The sequence below is a fragment of the Gymnogyps californianus genome, chromosome 1 (assembly GCF_018139145.2).
Source record: "Gymnogyps californianus isolate 813 chromosome 1, ASM1813914v2, whole genome shotgun sequence".
In the NCBI taxonomy this organism is placed as follows: domain Eukaryota; kingdom Metazoa; phylum Chordata; class Aves; order Accipitriformes; family Cathartidae; genus Gymnogyps; species Gymnogyps californianus.
In genome coordinates, this window is record NC_059471.1 from 15,881,388 (window position 1) to 15,895,874 (window position 14,487).

General features: G+C 41.8%; 1 protein-coding gene across 5 annotated transcripts in view; it reads right to left on the reverse strand.

Moving 5' to 3' along the window:
• PDGFD (platelet derived growth factor D) overlaps positions 1–14,487 on the reverse strand; it is a 152,271-nt gene that overhangs the window by 60,266 nt on the left and 77,518 nt on the right. For 2 of the 5 annotated variants that reach the window (XM_050907999.1, XM_050907981.1), the window contains exons 2-3: positions 4,979–5,183; positions 734–914 (exon numbers count right to left, since the gene is read on the reverse strand). In XM_050907999.1, the coding sequence (XP_050763956.1) occupies positions 734–914; positions 4,979–5,183 (386 nt within the window). Of the gene's footprint in view, positions 1–26; positions 69–733; positions 915–4,978; positions 5,184–14,487 lie in introns of all 5 variants that reach the window. The other 3 variants (XM_050907972.1, XM_050907964.1, XM_050907991.1) reach the window with 3 other exon arrangements.

Sequence of the window (14,487 nt, forward strand, 5' to 3'; positions counted from 1 at the left end):
TGACAGTAAAATAAATTAATGCTTACCATTTCCTGAGTGTTTGCAAAATCTGCCTCTTTCGAGCTACACTGCACCAAAAGCATTATAATATTAATCAGGACAATACAAAGGAATACATATTTGTATCAAAATCTACTTAGAGCAATGAGCATTCCTGCTCCTTAAAGACAAAACCAAAATAAAAAAAAGAGGTTTTCATCTCATTGAAGCATTACATGATACACTGCTAATGCCACCGCATATGCAAAGAGGTATGTTTATACATGGTTAAAAATACAGCCTGAGCCTTAGCACATTGTCTTGCATGTAGAATTTTATTGCATGTAGAATAAACTACTCTGCATCTAACTCAGAATCACAGCCATAACCCTTCAAGGTATTTTTATTTGACCTCAAATGAACATAAAAAAGGAGTTCATAGAGCAGCCATTTCTCTGCTATTTCTGCAGCATCTGTCAAGGCACTGGCAGTGCAGCCTCAGTGTAGAAAGTGTTAGTGTTTCTGAAATATATTATTATTGTAAATCTTGGCCTGGACTTGACTTTATTTTATATTTAATGACAGGATGTCAAAAATACTTTGATCTGTATTAATGTAGTTGCTGGAATGAAAATACTTTCAGTCAATTAGTGTTTTGATCCAATGCAGTTAGCTACACTATCCAGCCTTCAAGTACTGATGCTCTTTTACACTACAATCTGTCTCTCACCCATGACACAGCTAGGTGACTTACCACAAGAGAGTAACAAATCTTGAATCCAGGTTTAGCCACAAAGTAGTCATCAGATTTGAAGGTTATCTTTATCTGATTTGTTCTTGATGTTATTCTTGGAGGTACTTCCTTGTGTCCACACCACCGTCCTCGTATAACCGTGCTGGTCTCTGATATATCTTCCACTTCCACAAAGTCATACCTGGGAACCAGTTTGAAGGATTAGTTTTTGCTAACTCTGGTTATAGAAGATGGTTGCAAATAGACAGGAGCGCAGCTGGAGACACAAAGACAACTGTACCCCATTCTCCACTGCAAAAAATCAGATTAAATATTACAAATGGTGGACATGCTCATGTAGCACAAAATACACTAAGCTGCAAGCTACTGCCTGAGTGCTCAAATGGCTGATTTTTGGGCTCCTGGAACATGACAGACAGTATTTTCTACCACGTTAAAATAACAATGAGAGGCACTTGCATGTGCTTAGTACACAGTAAGCATACGCATTGCGTTTCATGTGGTGGATAAATAATTTAGAGACCTGATAAAATATTATTTAAGGCAGGCTGCCCAAGCTGAGCAGCTGCAAGCACTTGTGCACTTTCTGGTGGTCCCCCAACTCCCTGCAGCAGCAGCCGCCAGCTCCCGCCTGCTGCGCCTGTCGGAGGGCTGGAGCCGGGCTGCCGCCGTGCCAGGAGCAAAGGGAGATGCTGGAGGGACACAGGGCAGTGCATGCTGCTGGAAGCTGCTTTTTAGGACCTTCTTTGCAGGTGGCACAGTGCTCCTGCTAGATGTTTGGAAAGACTCATTTCAAGCTTTCAAGCAGAAAAGGGCAGGCTGGCACTCTGTGTGCTCTGGCGGGGACTCCTCCGCTGTTTGCGTGGGTGCTGTCACCAGGGGAAAAGTAACAGCACGTCTTGCCCTGTGCAAGGTCACACCTTGGCCAGGCACCCGTGCCACAGTCGCGGTGCCCCGAGCCCAAAGAGGGCTCTGCCAGGAGCAGCAGACACTAAATGCCAGGCATGAGAGAACACAGTGACAGCACTCACTGCCACAGCCTGCATATTTGCTCGCTTGGGTCATTTATTGAGTTCATTTATTGAGCTGGAGAATAAGGAAGGCAGAGAATAAGGTCCTGATCTTACTACATCTATGAGAAAAACAGTCCATCAATATCTGTGGAGCCAGAATTAGGCCCCACACATTGTGGCCAGCAAGGGAGAGGTGATGACAAGAGGGGCAGGTTGAGTGCAGGCAAGGAGAGATGGGGAGAGCAGCCATCCTCACGGTACAGTTAAGCCTTAAAACTTTGGAGGTCTTTACCAGGAAAGGTTTTTATTATCAAAGCATGTGCTCCCTCCAAAGAGGGAGTTTAACACTGTTAACCGATTCTTACTAGCAATGTGCTGCTCCCCACCCCTGCGTCTGAGGGCCAAGCGCCCGCCTCCCTGCCCAGTTGTGGGAGCTGAATAGCTCTGTAAATAACAGACCTGCTTTTCTTTTTCTGCTGAGAGTCCATGTGAAAAAAATGCAAGTACTATGCGGCTTGAGAATATGAGCACTGCTGCTTTTATATTCACCAACCCCAAATCGCACAGAACACAAAATAACAGGTTCGCCATAACCAAATCACTTAAATCTGCCCACACTCTGCTGAAACATACATTTTTTGTAACACGACAAAGTTTAGTTCCAGACAGAGGTAAACTTGTCTCAGGCTCTCTCCACCATCCTCTGCTCCTACTCCCTCATGGTGATGGACGTGGTACCCCGGGCAGAGCTCTGCACTGCCTGCGCGAGCATCCACCACTGCTCCCCAGGCAGCACGACAGCCAGTGATGCTTATTGTAACACAAGGGGTTGCAGAGTTTTCAGCATAAGATAGCCTTGTAGGCTTTGGTGAAAATTGTCCTGACTGGCCTCCCCACTTTTTGAGGCCAGGAGCCAGACTAACTGCTAGCAAAAATGGGGCAAGTCCATGGGCTTTCAGGGATTACGTCTGCTTTCAACAGCAGAGCCTTTGCTGCAATGATCATGGAAGTAGGTGCTATCTCGGTTGTTTCTGTGCATCCAAGGGGCCTCAGAGGCTGGGTAATTTAATTGCTTTTCAGAATCATCTCTTATCAAGTGCCTGTGGAAATGCTAACACCACTTCTAGAAAATTCTGTAAAACCTTGAATATTTCCCCTCCTTCTGAAACAGCTCTGCTAAAGTATACCTTTTCGTTCCTCAGTCTGAATGAATTTCAATCAGTTCAGTCTTAATAGTATGCAAATTACAATAATTAGCATTAATGAAAAATTGAAAGAAAACACTAGGAAGTTTCTGGAAAAAAAGCATAAGGTCAAAAGCAAGTACAAAAGGAAGGTAAGGTGCAGAGGTCCTGAATTACTCGTCCAATATGCACAGCATTCAAGCACATGCTCAGCTCTCAGCATTCATTTCAATTAAAACATGCCTGGCTGTCTCTCTAAAGCAGCACTGCAGGGATTGTCAGGGACTAAAGTTGCAAAAAGGACCTAGTTTTGAAAAACATATTGAGCATTAGCAAAAAATCTAACTATGCACCCAGTACTTAACGGGCTTAAAGCCATCACGAGCTGTCTGCCCGAGAAATTCCTCACTCTGGAAGTAATACTACACAAATAAAGGTCTTCCAGGAATTCCAGGGAAAGCTTTATTGCAGAAAAGAATGTGATATTTCTGCAGCTTCTATAGACACTATGGATGATGGAAGGTCTTTGCTTCTCTCTGCATCCTAAATCAGCTGCTCTGGAAGAAGCGGGCGGACTGTCTTCCAAGACGGTCCAAACCCATAATGTCGGTAACAGCTTGACTTCCCCTCATCGTGCCACCACCGTTAAGGGCTTTTGACAGAGAATACTTCATCTTTTTTTCCACAGTAAATTAGTCCTCTGTTTCAAAGTTGCAATGCTTTAAGGTCAGCCACAGTTTATCCACTATGTAAATATTAACAGGCTGCTTCTGTATGCATTAGGCTCTCAATCTGGGAAAGCGTTTACGGTGCTAGGAGGTAACTGTCATTACTGACTCTGCTGCTGATCTCGGACCAACAGCACCAGATCAGCAGCTGCCAAGACCATTAAGGCACATGCAAGGAGAGCCAGTTTCAGGCTTCATTCGTTCATTACTAAATGGAAAGCAAACCTGCAGAAATGTTTCTCTCTCAGTAATGTAGAAAATTAACAAAGCAAAATGAAAAAAAAATCCACCCTGTAAAACCCCGCAGAGCTGCCAAACCCTATAAATGCAAATTAATTGACAAAGGAGATAAGATAAGCAGAAGCTGGGTGTGCAGAAATCCTAACAACTCAGATCTCTGCAGAGATAAGGCATAAGTAACAACATGATCAGGCAGAGAGCTGGAAGCTGAGACTTGAGCGTTTTATGTAAGTAGCATCACAGCAATCTGCCTTTCAGAGTGCAAGGGAATCTTGAGCCTGCTCTCTCCCACAAACCAGATAGCTGAATAAAGGAAATATAAAAAAAAAACCCCATGGATTTATACTGTTTTAGTGAATGGTGGCAAGATTCACCTCTGTGCTCTGCTAATGCAAAGCAGTTTATCCACCTGGGTTAATCAGCCAGATCAACTGAGCTTATGGTCGCTTTTGCTTAAAAGGGGAAACCAAAGCAACCGGGATATAGTAGAGTATACTTTATTAGATATATTAGTATGTAGAGTACACTGATGTTTGTGGGCATATATTTAAAGGTTTTGAAAGAAACTGTACCAGTGAAGAATAACATTAAAGACAAATAATTTGAAGAACATAATTATATTTTTCAATGCATTTTTATCTGTCCCTCATACTGCAATATAAACACATACCTACTCACTCACACCTCCCAGAGTCTTCCAGCTACTGAAAAAGATGTTTTTTGCCTGGCTGAAACATGACAGAGGTGATAGAGGTCAAAATCCTATTAAAGTAGTACCTGAGTTGTTAGGTAGCTGGATTTGAGCGTAGAAGTGCCTTGTGCTTAAAATATTATAGAAGGACTAAAACCTGCCAAAACTGCTTCAAGTCCAGGACAGCTCAGTTTATTTATAAACTCAAAGACCAATTTGGGTTCGAAGGGACCCTTGGAGGTCTGTCCTCCAAGCAGAGCCATCCTAGATCTGGCCAGAGACACTCAGGTTTTGGTTTGCAGTCTCATGCCAACGGCCACATCCTTAAGCTCGAAGGTTGTGTTAAGTAGCCCTTTGCAAACCTTGACACAAGAAGGCTTGCCACTCACCTGCAGATATCATTTTCGGGCTCCTCCAGTCCAAACTGATTATCAAAAGCCAGCTGGATCCTGGTGCTCTCCGGGGAGCGGAGCCGCCACGTCAGCAGGAGGTTCCTGGGGTAACTGCTGGGGAAGCGAGGACTGTGGATGCAGCCATTCCCTGCCACGCTGATGGTCTCTTCTTTTCGGTACAAGTCTGTGAGGTGATTGCTCTCTGTTAGTAGTCACAACTTGTAGAAATTAGTATGTTGTTCCAGTTACAGGAAGGCAAAAAACACAACAGTTTATAACACAGCACAAATTATTTGCATTTAAAGTCTATAAAAAGTTGGGTCTAAGAGCAGTTATTATTAAATAGGAAGTACACTGTATTTTCTCTTAATTCAACCCCCTATAAACAATAAGAACAACAGTACTCAACTATATAGACTCTTTATTTTACGATAAATATATCATTACTTTTACATTGATATTGATTATATAATTTCATTCTCACCATTTTGGCTTTAAAACAGAATTTAAACTTTAATAAAAGCTGCAAGCTTGAGAACAATGAAGTGAGACAGAGTGAAGTAAAAAGATAAACAGTCCTGCTTCCCAAATTTGGTGCTCTGGAGAGAGATGCCCTCTGAACAAAAGCGGCAATAAAAGGCTGCAGGAAAGTGCGTGCGAGTGAGTCTAAGTTTGTTTATTGTGCTCAAGTATTTCCTCCCATAAGCATGTTTTAGGTCACATTTTTATTTTATTTATATGGTGTGAATCATTTGCTGTCAATGGATCATTAACACAAATAACTACTTCACGCTTACACCAATGTAACTGAAGTCAGAAACTGTCCCACCAACCGCCTGATTGAGTAACTTCAAGGCAAATAGCCAAGTCTTTACTTAATTAAAATTCCATAACTTCTGCCTGAGCAAATACTCAATTGTTCCTAAAGTTTACTTATACTGAGGTAAAGCCTCAGCTGCTGTAAATCCCTGGCTCCAAGGATAACAGGAACTGTGGCAAGACCCAGCTCTCTGAAAGTCAAAATGTCTTCTCAGTTGCACCACGCACTTTCATTGTCTAGCTGTTACTGATACTGGAATTTGGCTCCCAGCATCAAAAAACTATTTTTTTGTGCATTGACAATTTTAGTGTGGTGAAATTTCGAGGATCAGAAGGCTCCAAGGCAATACGCAGATCACGGCAGGGTTCAGTTCCCAGTTAAGACACTCAGATCTGAGCCTCCACCCGTGAAACAGCTATCTGTGTTCCCCATGCGGTGTGTGGGGATCTAGGGCTCAGTTCAGTTATTCACAGAGAGATTTCTAACACCATTTAAGACATAGTACAGTTTCCTGCCTGGCCTCCATGAGGACAGGGAGGTCCAGTAGCCCCCAGCAAAAGTCCCGTGGAAGCAGAGCCACCTGTGCGTGGGCAAGCTGAGCCCCTTCTCAACATATCTGGTGGGAGCTACACCCAGACAGGTCCTGAGTTAGTCACCCAATTGACCAAATTTCTACTTACTGCGGGAACTTGGACACTTGCTTTCATGTAAACACCTAAACTCTGGTGTCCTAATCTTAAACTGAACATCACCCCCAGTACTCTGCTGAATGTCAGGTCAACCTCCAGTTCCACTACAAGCAACAGAAACATAAAACTGGTGCCTTCTCCTGAATTTGGCTACTGAGGAAGAGCAAATGGGGGGAAAATTTCTCCCACCAAGCCACCCTATGAACGTTGGAAATACAAAACCAAAGAAAGCAACCAGCCACAGCCATCTGTCACACACAGCAATCAAAATTTTCTCTCTTAAAATAAAATCTAGTGTTTGACTGAAGCTTTCTAAGTTCTTTATGTAAAAGAAATATATTTGTTTCATAAATGCTCATAGAAAACAGGAACCCAGAGAAATGGTACAGTCTTCATGGTAAGTACATCTATTTTTCAGGTCGCTTTTCACTGGTTCTTGGCTGTAAATACTTCCCTGCACATAGCTGTAAGCAAAGCGTGGTTGTGTGTCAACAGTTCATTGTGCCCTTCTGACAGGGTAATAATTCTAGCCTCCAAACAACCTGAAACTTAGAAGATAAAAGTCTAGGTTTCCTGTAAAAACTATCTGCAAAGATCTATTTGTGACATCTTTCTAAGATGCTTTCATTCAAGATGAAATGTTCTCACATCCTGAGCCATCCTTTCTAAGCAAATACAGCCCTGGCTCCATAGCTCACGAAGTGCAGAACTAGCCAGTTTTGGTTTGTTTTGTTCTGTTTTGACCAAACAATTTGCATTGGAAAAGTGACAATTCAGTGAAAATAAAGACCACCCACCTATCAGTTTTGTTGCAGTTTTCATCAGGAACATCTACACTCAAGTCTGTTTTCTATTTTATTTTATTCTAATTTTTTTTTTTCCTGGGGGGAGGAAAAAAAAAAGACACCTCTTTTTTTTTTCCCCTAATCTGGAATGAAACAAAATGTCCAGCCAACACTACTGAGTTCCTACTGAAATGCTGAGGACCTTTGGACTCTGAAAACACTCAGTACACCCAAGAGGACAAGATGTTTCACAGGACTATGTCCAAAATGTCCAAGAAAAGGGATAAAAATAAAACAATTTTGATGAAAGTAAATTCTGCACTTTTGAATGAAACAACCATTCCCTAAGTCAGAACAAAAGTTACTGCAGTAAAACATGGCAGAACTCATCCTATACCTGAGAGTACTTTGCTCTTCTTTCTTGGACAGCAAATTCTTGCAATTTTCCCACTATCAGCACGCATTTCACTGTGTGGTTCAACGTGGTTCATGCTTCTGAGGGAAAGGTTCCCTTTTGCCAGCCAGTCCTAGTACAGGCTTTACTCTGGAGTTGTCAGCTGCTAAGATTAGAGTACTAGGGACAGTACCTTTTAAATGTGCTCATATATATAACCCCAAACAAAAAATCTGTGCACTTTACTCAGCACATCAGCTGAGAAAGTATGTTACCAGCATTCTTGTACCCCAAGAAGATAGGCTCTGTCATGGCTTTTCATTTAACTTAAACTCTGAATCCCACAGACTGGGGTGCTCTGCCAGCAACTCAATCACAGCTGACCAAGATCAGTCTTGAAATGTAATGGCTGGTGCAGCTCTGCAGTATCCAAGTTGAACAGGTAAATGGAGAAATAAAGCTGCACATGTTAAAGAGCTTAAAAATCAAAGCACAGTGACTTGTTATTTCTATCATGGTAAATGCAGTAATTACAAAGTCGTTATAGAGGAAAGGCTGGAGAGAAGCATGGGGAGACAATGCTCAGTGTAGTAAAACAGGGGATATAAAAATATTACAGTATGAAGATATGCCTTTTCCACAAAGGAAGAAAGTATGTTTGATGAGAATGGCCACAAATACTGTTTCTGTAACTCACATGGGATGAAACGCAAAGCCACTCAGAGCCTTCACCTGACACTGGAGTAGACTCTTCAGGAGCTCTGAAACAGCTTGATTCCCTCTTACCTCTCTCCCCACACGCTAAATTACAACCTGAAGTGGTGTAGCCAGGACTGGAAGCAAAAGCACTAGAGTTTTCTAAGGGGATTTTCAGTGGGATTTTGCAGAGTTAGCTGGTTTAGACAGACACGGGAACACAGTCAGCCCAAACTCGGTCTCTGGAGGTTGGCCCCTCATGAATCATCAGGCATCTGGGAAACAGCTTGAGGAGATGTGAGCAACTCCTGTACTTCTTGTAGCAACTAAGATGTGAGACTAAAATGACAAGACCTTTCCAAGCAGACAAAAATTGTCCTCATCAGATACACTGGGAGGACTTGTGGAAACCAGACACTGGCCATGGGGAAAGTCAGGAAAAAAAACACTTGAGAAAAGATGTAGGCAAAGGAAAAGGCAGTGCCTCTTTCAAGGCACTGAACTGTCCCATGTTGCAATGCAATACAATGTAGTATTACACAGCATCCTGAATGTCATACACTAACTGTATTCCATAATGCTTTATGGGAGTAAATAAAAGACGACAGTGGGTAATACATTGCCTGTCACATTTACTAAAAAGCATATAAAATCATTTCACAATGAATAAAAGTAGGTGTTAAGTCATAAGGCAAAAAGGCCATTCAAGCAATACACAGAAGGAGGATATTCTAGATGGCAGGAGCTACAAAGACATCCTTGCACTGAGGGAGGGAAACTATCTCATAAGGAAGATGAGTAAGAAGGAAGCTGGGAGACATCCTTTGCAGTAAGGCAATTCCCTGCAGAGAGTCTGAATTGACTGGGAAGCAGCTTGCTCTATATTTTATTTATCTGAACTAATTTCTCTTTTCTTTTCCTCTTAATTCTTTCCCAACCACTAATTTTAAACATAATAGTATACATGATAGTCCAGCTGTCCAAGTTAGAGGAGCTCCCATTTAAGTGCTCAAAGCAGCTGCATTTTCAGAAGTGCTTCTCTTTCTCCCCCCGCACGGAGGGCAGCTGGGTGTCAAACTGGGAACTGTGAAGTTCAGCTCAATATTCAGAAAATTGTGCTTGTCTCAAGAGTATCCCCACCATGGGTGCCCAGCACATCCAATGTTTCTCCTTCCCAGCTAGGGTGTGTTCTCCTAATGCCACGCTGCATGAGCAGCAAGATTCAGAAACACAAATTTCATCCTGCGTTTGCTCTGGATGCCTGCATTTCCCTGCAAGCTTTAGCAATGTATCAACACCTTCTTGTTAAAGCTACAAGACATGGCGTACCTACTACAGAAAGAAGTTCACTTCTATTATCATCATTCAACAGACAATGAATTCCTTCACTAAAAAAAAACCAAAACCAAAAGGCAATTACTGCTTGCTCATAGCTAATGTGACATCTGTTCTTGGATATCCATTGAGCAAGGAAAGTCCGTAAGTGTCAATTCCTTCAGAAAGAAGAAGAGTTCAGAGAATGACCTTGTCTAAGGACCTAACCAATAATATGGAATATTTAGCTCTACTTTTCTAAGGTTTCTGGAACTTTAGCCTCACTTCCTAAGGTGTTGTCGGGTGTATAAGTTTGCTTCTGTCTTTCTTCCCCTTGTAGAAGTAGTTGGCCAACCTCCACAACTTTGATACCGTGGTAGAGGCTGAAAAGATACAATATTCTGACATGTTTTATGACAAGAAATATATCCTCTTAAATCCCATGGAGCGTAACCTGATGGGCTCATCCTCTGCTACAGCTGAGGAGAGAGCTGCTGGAAACCATGTGAAGTTAATTTTGCCACTCGTGAAACTATTTGTTATTTCAGGAAAGGACCTTGGGAGTTTGCACGTGGGAGTTTTCCAGATATAACCCTCCTCGCCCACAGCTGCTCTCTTTGAAACAAATACAGTGGTCAATGGTTTGCCACCAGTTTTTAAACAAATGAGATAACGTTTGGGGAGAATAATAGCTCTTCAGTTCCTTCAGTTGAAAATTAGCCCGATCTAAATAGCTGAATCCACAGAGTGAGAAGCAAAGAACAGTAAAACATTTTTGAATCCAGGCCACAAATCAGTTCATCTCGGGGACAGGCATGCCAAGCAAGCTGTATTTATGGCAGCCTGTTCAGATATTCATTGGCTTTTTTTTATTCTCCCACCCTCCTGCAATAAGGAGAAACTTTATTTGTTATCCATAATGTTCTCTGTAAATCAGAGGAAAAGATGACAGAGTTCATGGTCGAAATTGTGTATTCCATAGCTGGTCACATCTTGTTGGGAAGACATAAAACTGTAAGGTCATTTACCTTGTTAAAAATGATTTTTTTTAGTGGATATAAACAATAAAATGAATTCTAGCCAGTGAACACATCACATTTCTGCTCTCTAATGAAGAAAATAATACTATTTGGTAGTACTTGTCTTAGAATCTCTGTCCTTTTAAGGACAGAAGCCTAACACACCTAAGTCAGCTCTGCTCCCACCACGATTCACCAGCAGTTCTCCAAGAAGGCAGACCAAGGGAGGGAAAGGATTGGGATCACCAGTAGTGAAACAGGAATAGCACAACCCTGGCCAGGTTAAAAATTGTAAATTGTCTCTTATGGAGGCACTAAGCTGAGAAAACAGTCATTCTGGTATAAGGATGCATATGTAAGAGTGTATTGGGCCAGTGGATCCAGTCCAAAACATTACTTCAGGTTGCTTTCAGCTTTATACAACTTCAATAGTCCCATTTATTTCAAGGAGACTACAAACTAACTTATAGTTAAGCTCATACTTACGGAGTTTGCTGGATCAAGACCCAAGAGAGCAACATTTTAACACCACCCTATGTGTTGCTTGTCACCCAGCAACCGAGCAATTAAGAAGTGGACCCAAACCCCACTGGAGCTGATGAAAGACTCTCAGTTTGGTTGGCTTGCCACTGAACTTCAAAGAAGTAGCTCCAGGTACCTGCTCCTTCTCTTATCAACAGGCCCTTTCTTTTTATCAGGAGCATGAAAGATACTCCAGGCATCATCAGAGTTCAAGTCCAAAGCATGACCCATTCTGTCACTGAGACAATATCAAAAGATGCTGTGTGCATGTTCAGCCAAATTCAGACCTCACGTGCACTCACTCAGCTCCCTCTGAGTCCCTGAGGGGTGTGGAGATCTCTGCTAGAATAATATATTTTATATCTACATAGGACATACCAAAGCAATGGAAAATTGAGCTGTAGTTGAAAGAAGCAAAATTAGCCAGTGCAGAATACCAATACAGAAGGTATCGGAGAATGAAAAAACCCCAGCTGTCTAAAATTCAATTCAGAGCCATCATCCATTTTATAACAGAATGGTTAGTAGTCTGCCTGTGCTTCTGTGCAGAGCAACCCCACAAGTTTTGGCATTACATAGTCAATCTACGATTGAACAGGACCTCAGCAAAGACCACTCATGAGAATATTAAGTGGGCAATTAATAAGAAAGTCCAGGCATATAATTCAGAGACAGCCTGTTACAATGCTTCTCACTATAATAAGCATTACTTTATTTGCATTTAATAATATTATTTGTACTGTGGAATGGTCACCTTCATAACTGCCTTTTGAATGTGGTACTAAAGAAACAATCCCAAAATGAAGAACAGACTGGACTGCATTTTGGTGGGATGAAGGCTGTGTCCTCTTTGGTGGGTGCTTTGCTCAGACTTTCACCGATGAATACTGAGAAAACAATTCCTTACTTATTTTTATGGGGATATCAGACTCTGTGATGTTTGCTTTTTGCAGTGACTTGTATTAGTTGCCTTTATTTGATTTCTTGATAGAGATTTTATTCTACACAAAAGAACATGCTGAATGACTTATACTAAAGCAAAAGTGTCTATAGAAAAGTAACATATGTTAGGCCATCCTATAAAAAACTTTGTTAACTGCTAGTTCTTTCATGGGTGGTAGTGTTGCAATTCATCTCTCTGTTGGACTCTTAAATCAACAGCAAACTGAATGTATTTTTCTCTTGCGATCCCACAATTAAGTATGAAAAAGGAAAATGTGTATATCAAGAATGTGTAGCTCTAATGATGTGGAGTAAGACTAATGCAAATAACCTCATGATCATGAGAATAAAAATACATAAAACCTTGAGAAACCGTGAGAAAAAATAAAGAGGGAAATGACTCTCCTGCTGCTGCAAAAAGCTTAAGGGAAACCTGATAACTGAAGCAGAAGTTTGCAGTGAGCGCCGACACCTCCATGAGAAGGCTGGTACATAACAAACTTGTGTAGTGCCTCGGACAAGATGATGCCAATTATAGACACAATTGCTATTAAGCACGAATATCAACACTGGACTTTGGCTCACGTTGTTATGCAAAGCACTAGCACATTGTGGACTTAGGCACTCCAAATTTGCCTGTTTAGGCAGTGGCTTCAAGTAAGCAGACTTTTGTGGGACGCTTCCCTCAAATCCTCCTGGTGCAATGAAAATATACTCCTTTTTCATTTTCCCTTCATTATTTTTCAAATTTTTATGACCAAGCAAGGACTTTTTGCCTCAGAAGTCTGGCATGGTTCAAGTCTTAAAAGAGAATTTGTTTTAAGATATTGTTTTAGAAACTGTTTCAGTCAAGCACTCCTAAGACTCAACAAGATGTGGAATTTCCTTAAAGAAAGAAAAATGTCAATAAAAGGAAAGAGAAAATCCAGTCAAAGGGGGAAAGGCTTCTCATGTTAAACATATTGTAGCAGATAGACAAGCAATTACTGAGTGGAAGGTCGTATGTTAGAACATTAGGCAGTAAAAGGAGAAGCTGTTTGAAAAGATAAATCAAGGCAATTTTCTCTTGTAACATGAGTTTCCTTACCCTCTATGTCAGTATTGAAGATCCGAAATCTCTGGAAGGGAGTGCAAGGTCACTTCTTATAATGGAAAGTCTGGCAATAGTATTCTAGCAGACATCTTTTCCTTGGACTGAGTTTGCCATGGGCATGCTTTTAGTCTCTTAGGGTCCGTATATCAACTGACTGCACAAAGATAAAAGCTTGTGGGGATATTTCAGTCCCTTTAAGGCAGGTGCGTTAAAGACCTAAGTACCTTAAAGTTACCTAGATCTTTAAAAAAAAAAAAAAAGAAGTAGGCAGATCTCACTGTATTAAAATATGATTGTCGGCAGTCCTTTCCTTTTTCTGTAGTAGCCCAACAGCTAAATCTCTTCCAAGGAAATAGGAGCCTGTGTTGTGATTCTTCTATTTGCTTGAGAGAATTCAGACCACTTCTGTCTCCTCTCAAGGGACGGATGGGTTCCGGATGCTGCTTCAAAGATGGGTTGTCCATTTTCCAAGAAACAGTTAGAGGTAAAATGCAGAAGCAGTTCTTGGAGCAGGGACCAGAACCCAAGACTTAGCCACAAAGTAAAGATTCAGCAGCTTTTCTACTTTCTACTCCAAGGCATGTTGTCCTGGGTCTCTGACAGTTTAGACCAGAGCACACCACGGCTCCCTTTTTGTCCCCATGCCTCAGTTTTCCTCTGCTGGAAACCACAGCACTGGGACAAAGAGGGCAGTAGACATTGAGGTCTTTTCCCAGCATGGAGGCAGAACACAAGTAGGGCCACAGGGACAGCTTTCCATCATTCAGATAAAACCCCTGTGTTGAGAAACAACATTTCCCCAGTCTGGAACGCAATTTAAGTCGTACATACTGAATGTACTGAGTACTTTAAGTGCAGAGGATCTTTCCTGTAAGTGCTTAGATTTTCTCTGGAGGTTTGGCATCAGAACGCTGCAGAGCTGTCACGTGGATAGATACTGCAATTTAACAAAGTTTCCAGGCACATTCATAAAATTCTTGGCTGTGGCCTTCTTTTATTGTTACGATCTTGCACCAAAGGATCATCTAGAGATTTCCTTAGTCCTGCACCAAAGAATGAAACTACACGTGGTGAAAGAGCAGGAGAGGTCATTCACTGCCAATATCTAGAGACCAGTGGCCGGGAAGATGATGCTGGTGTACATCAGCACAGCCCACAAGCTCAGGAGCTGTTGTGCCACATGCAGCAACAATCTCTCACACCAGCACAGCCACATCCTGATCACTGTAAGC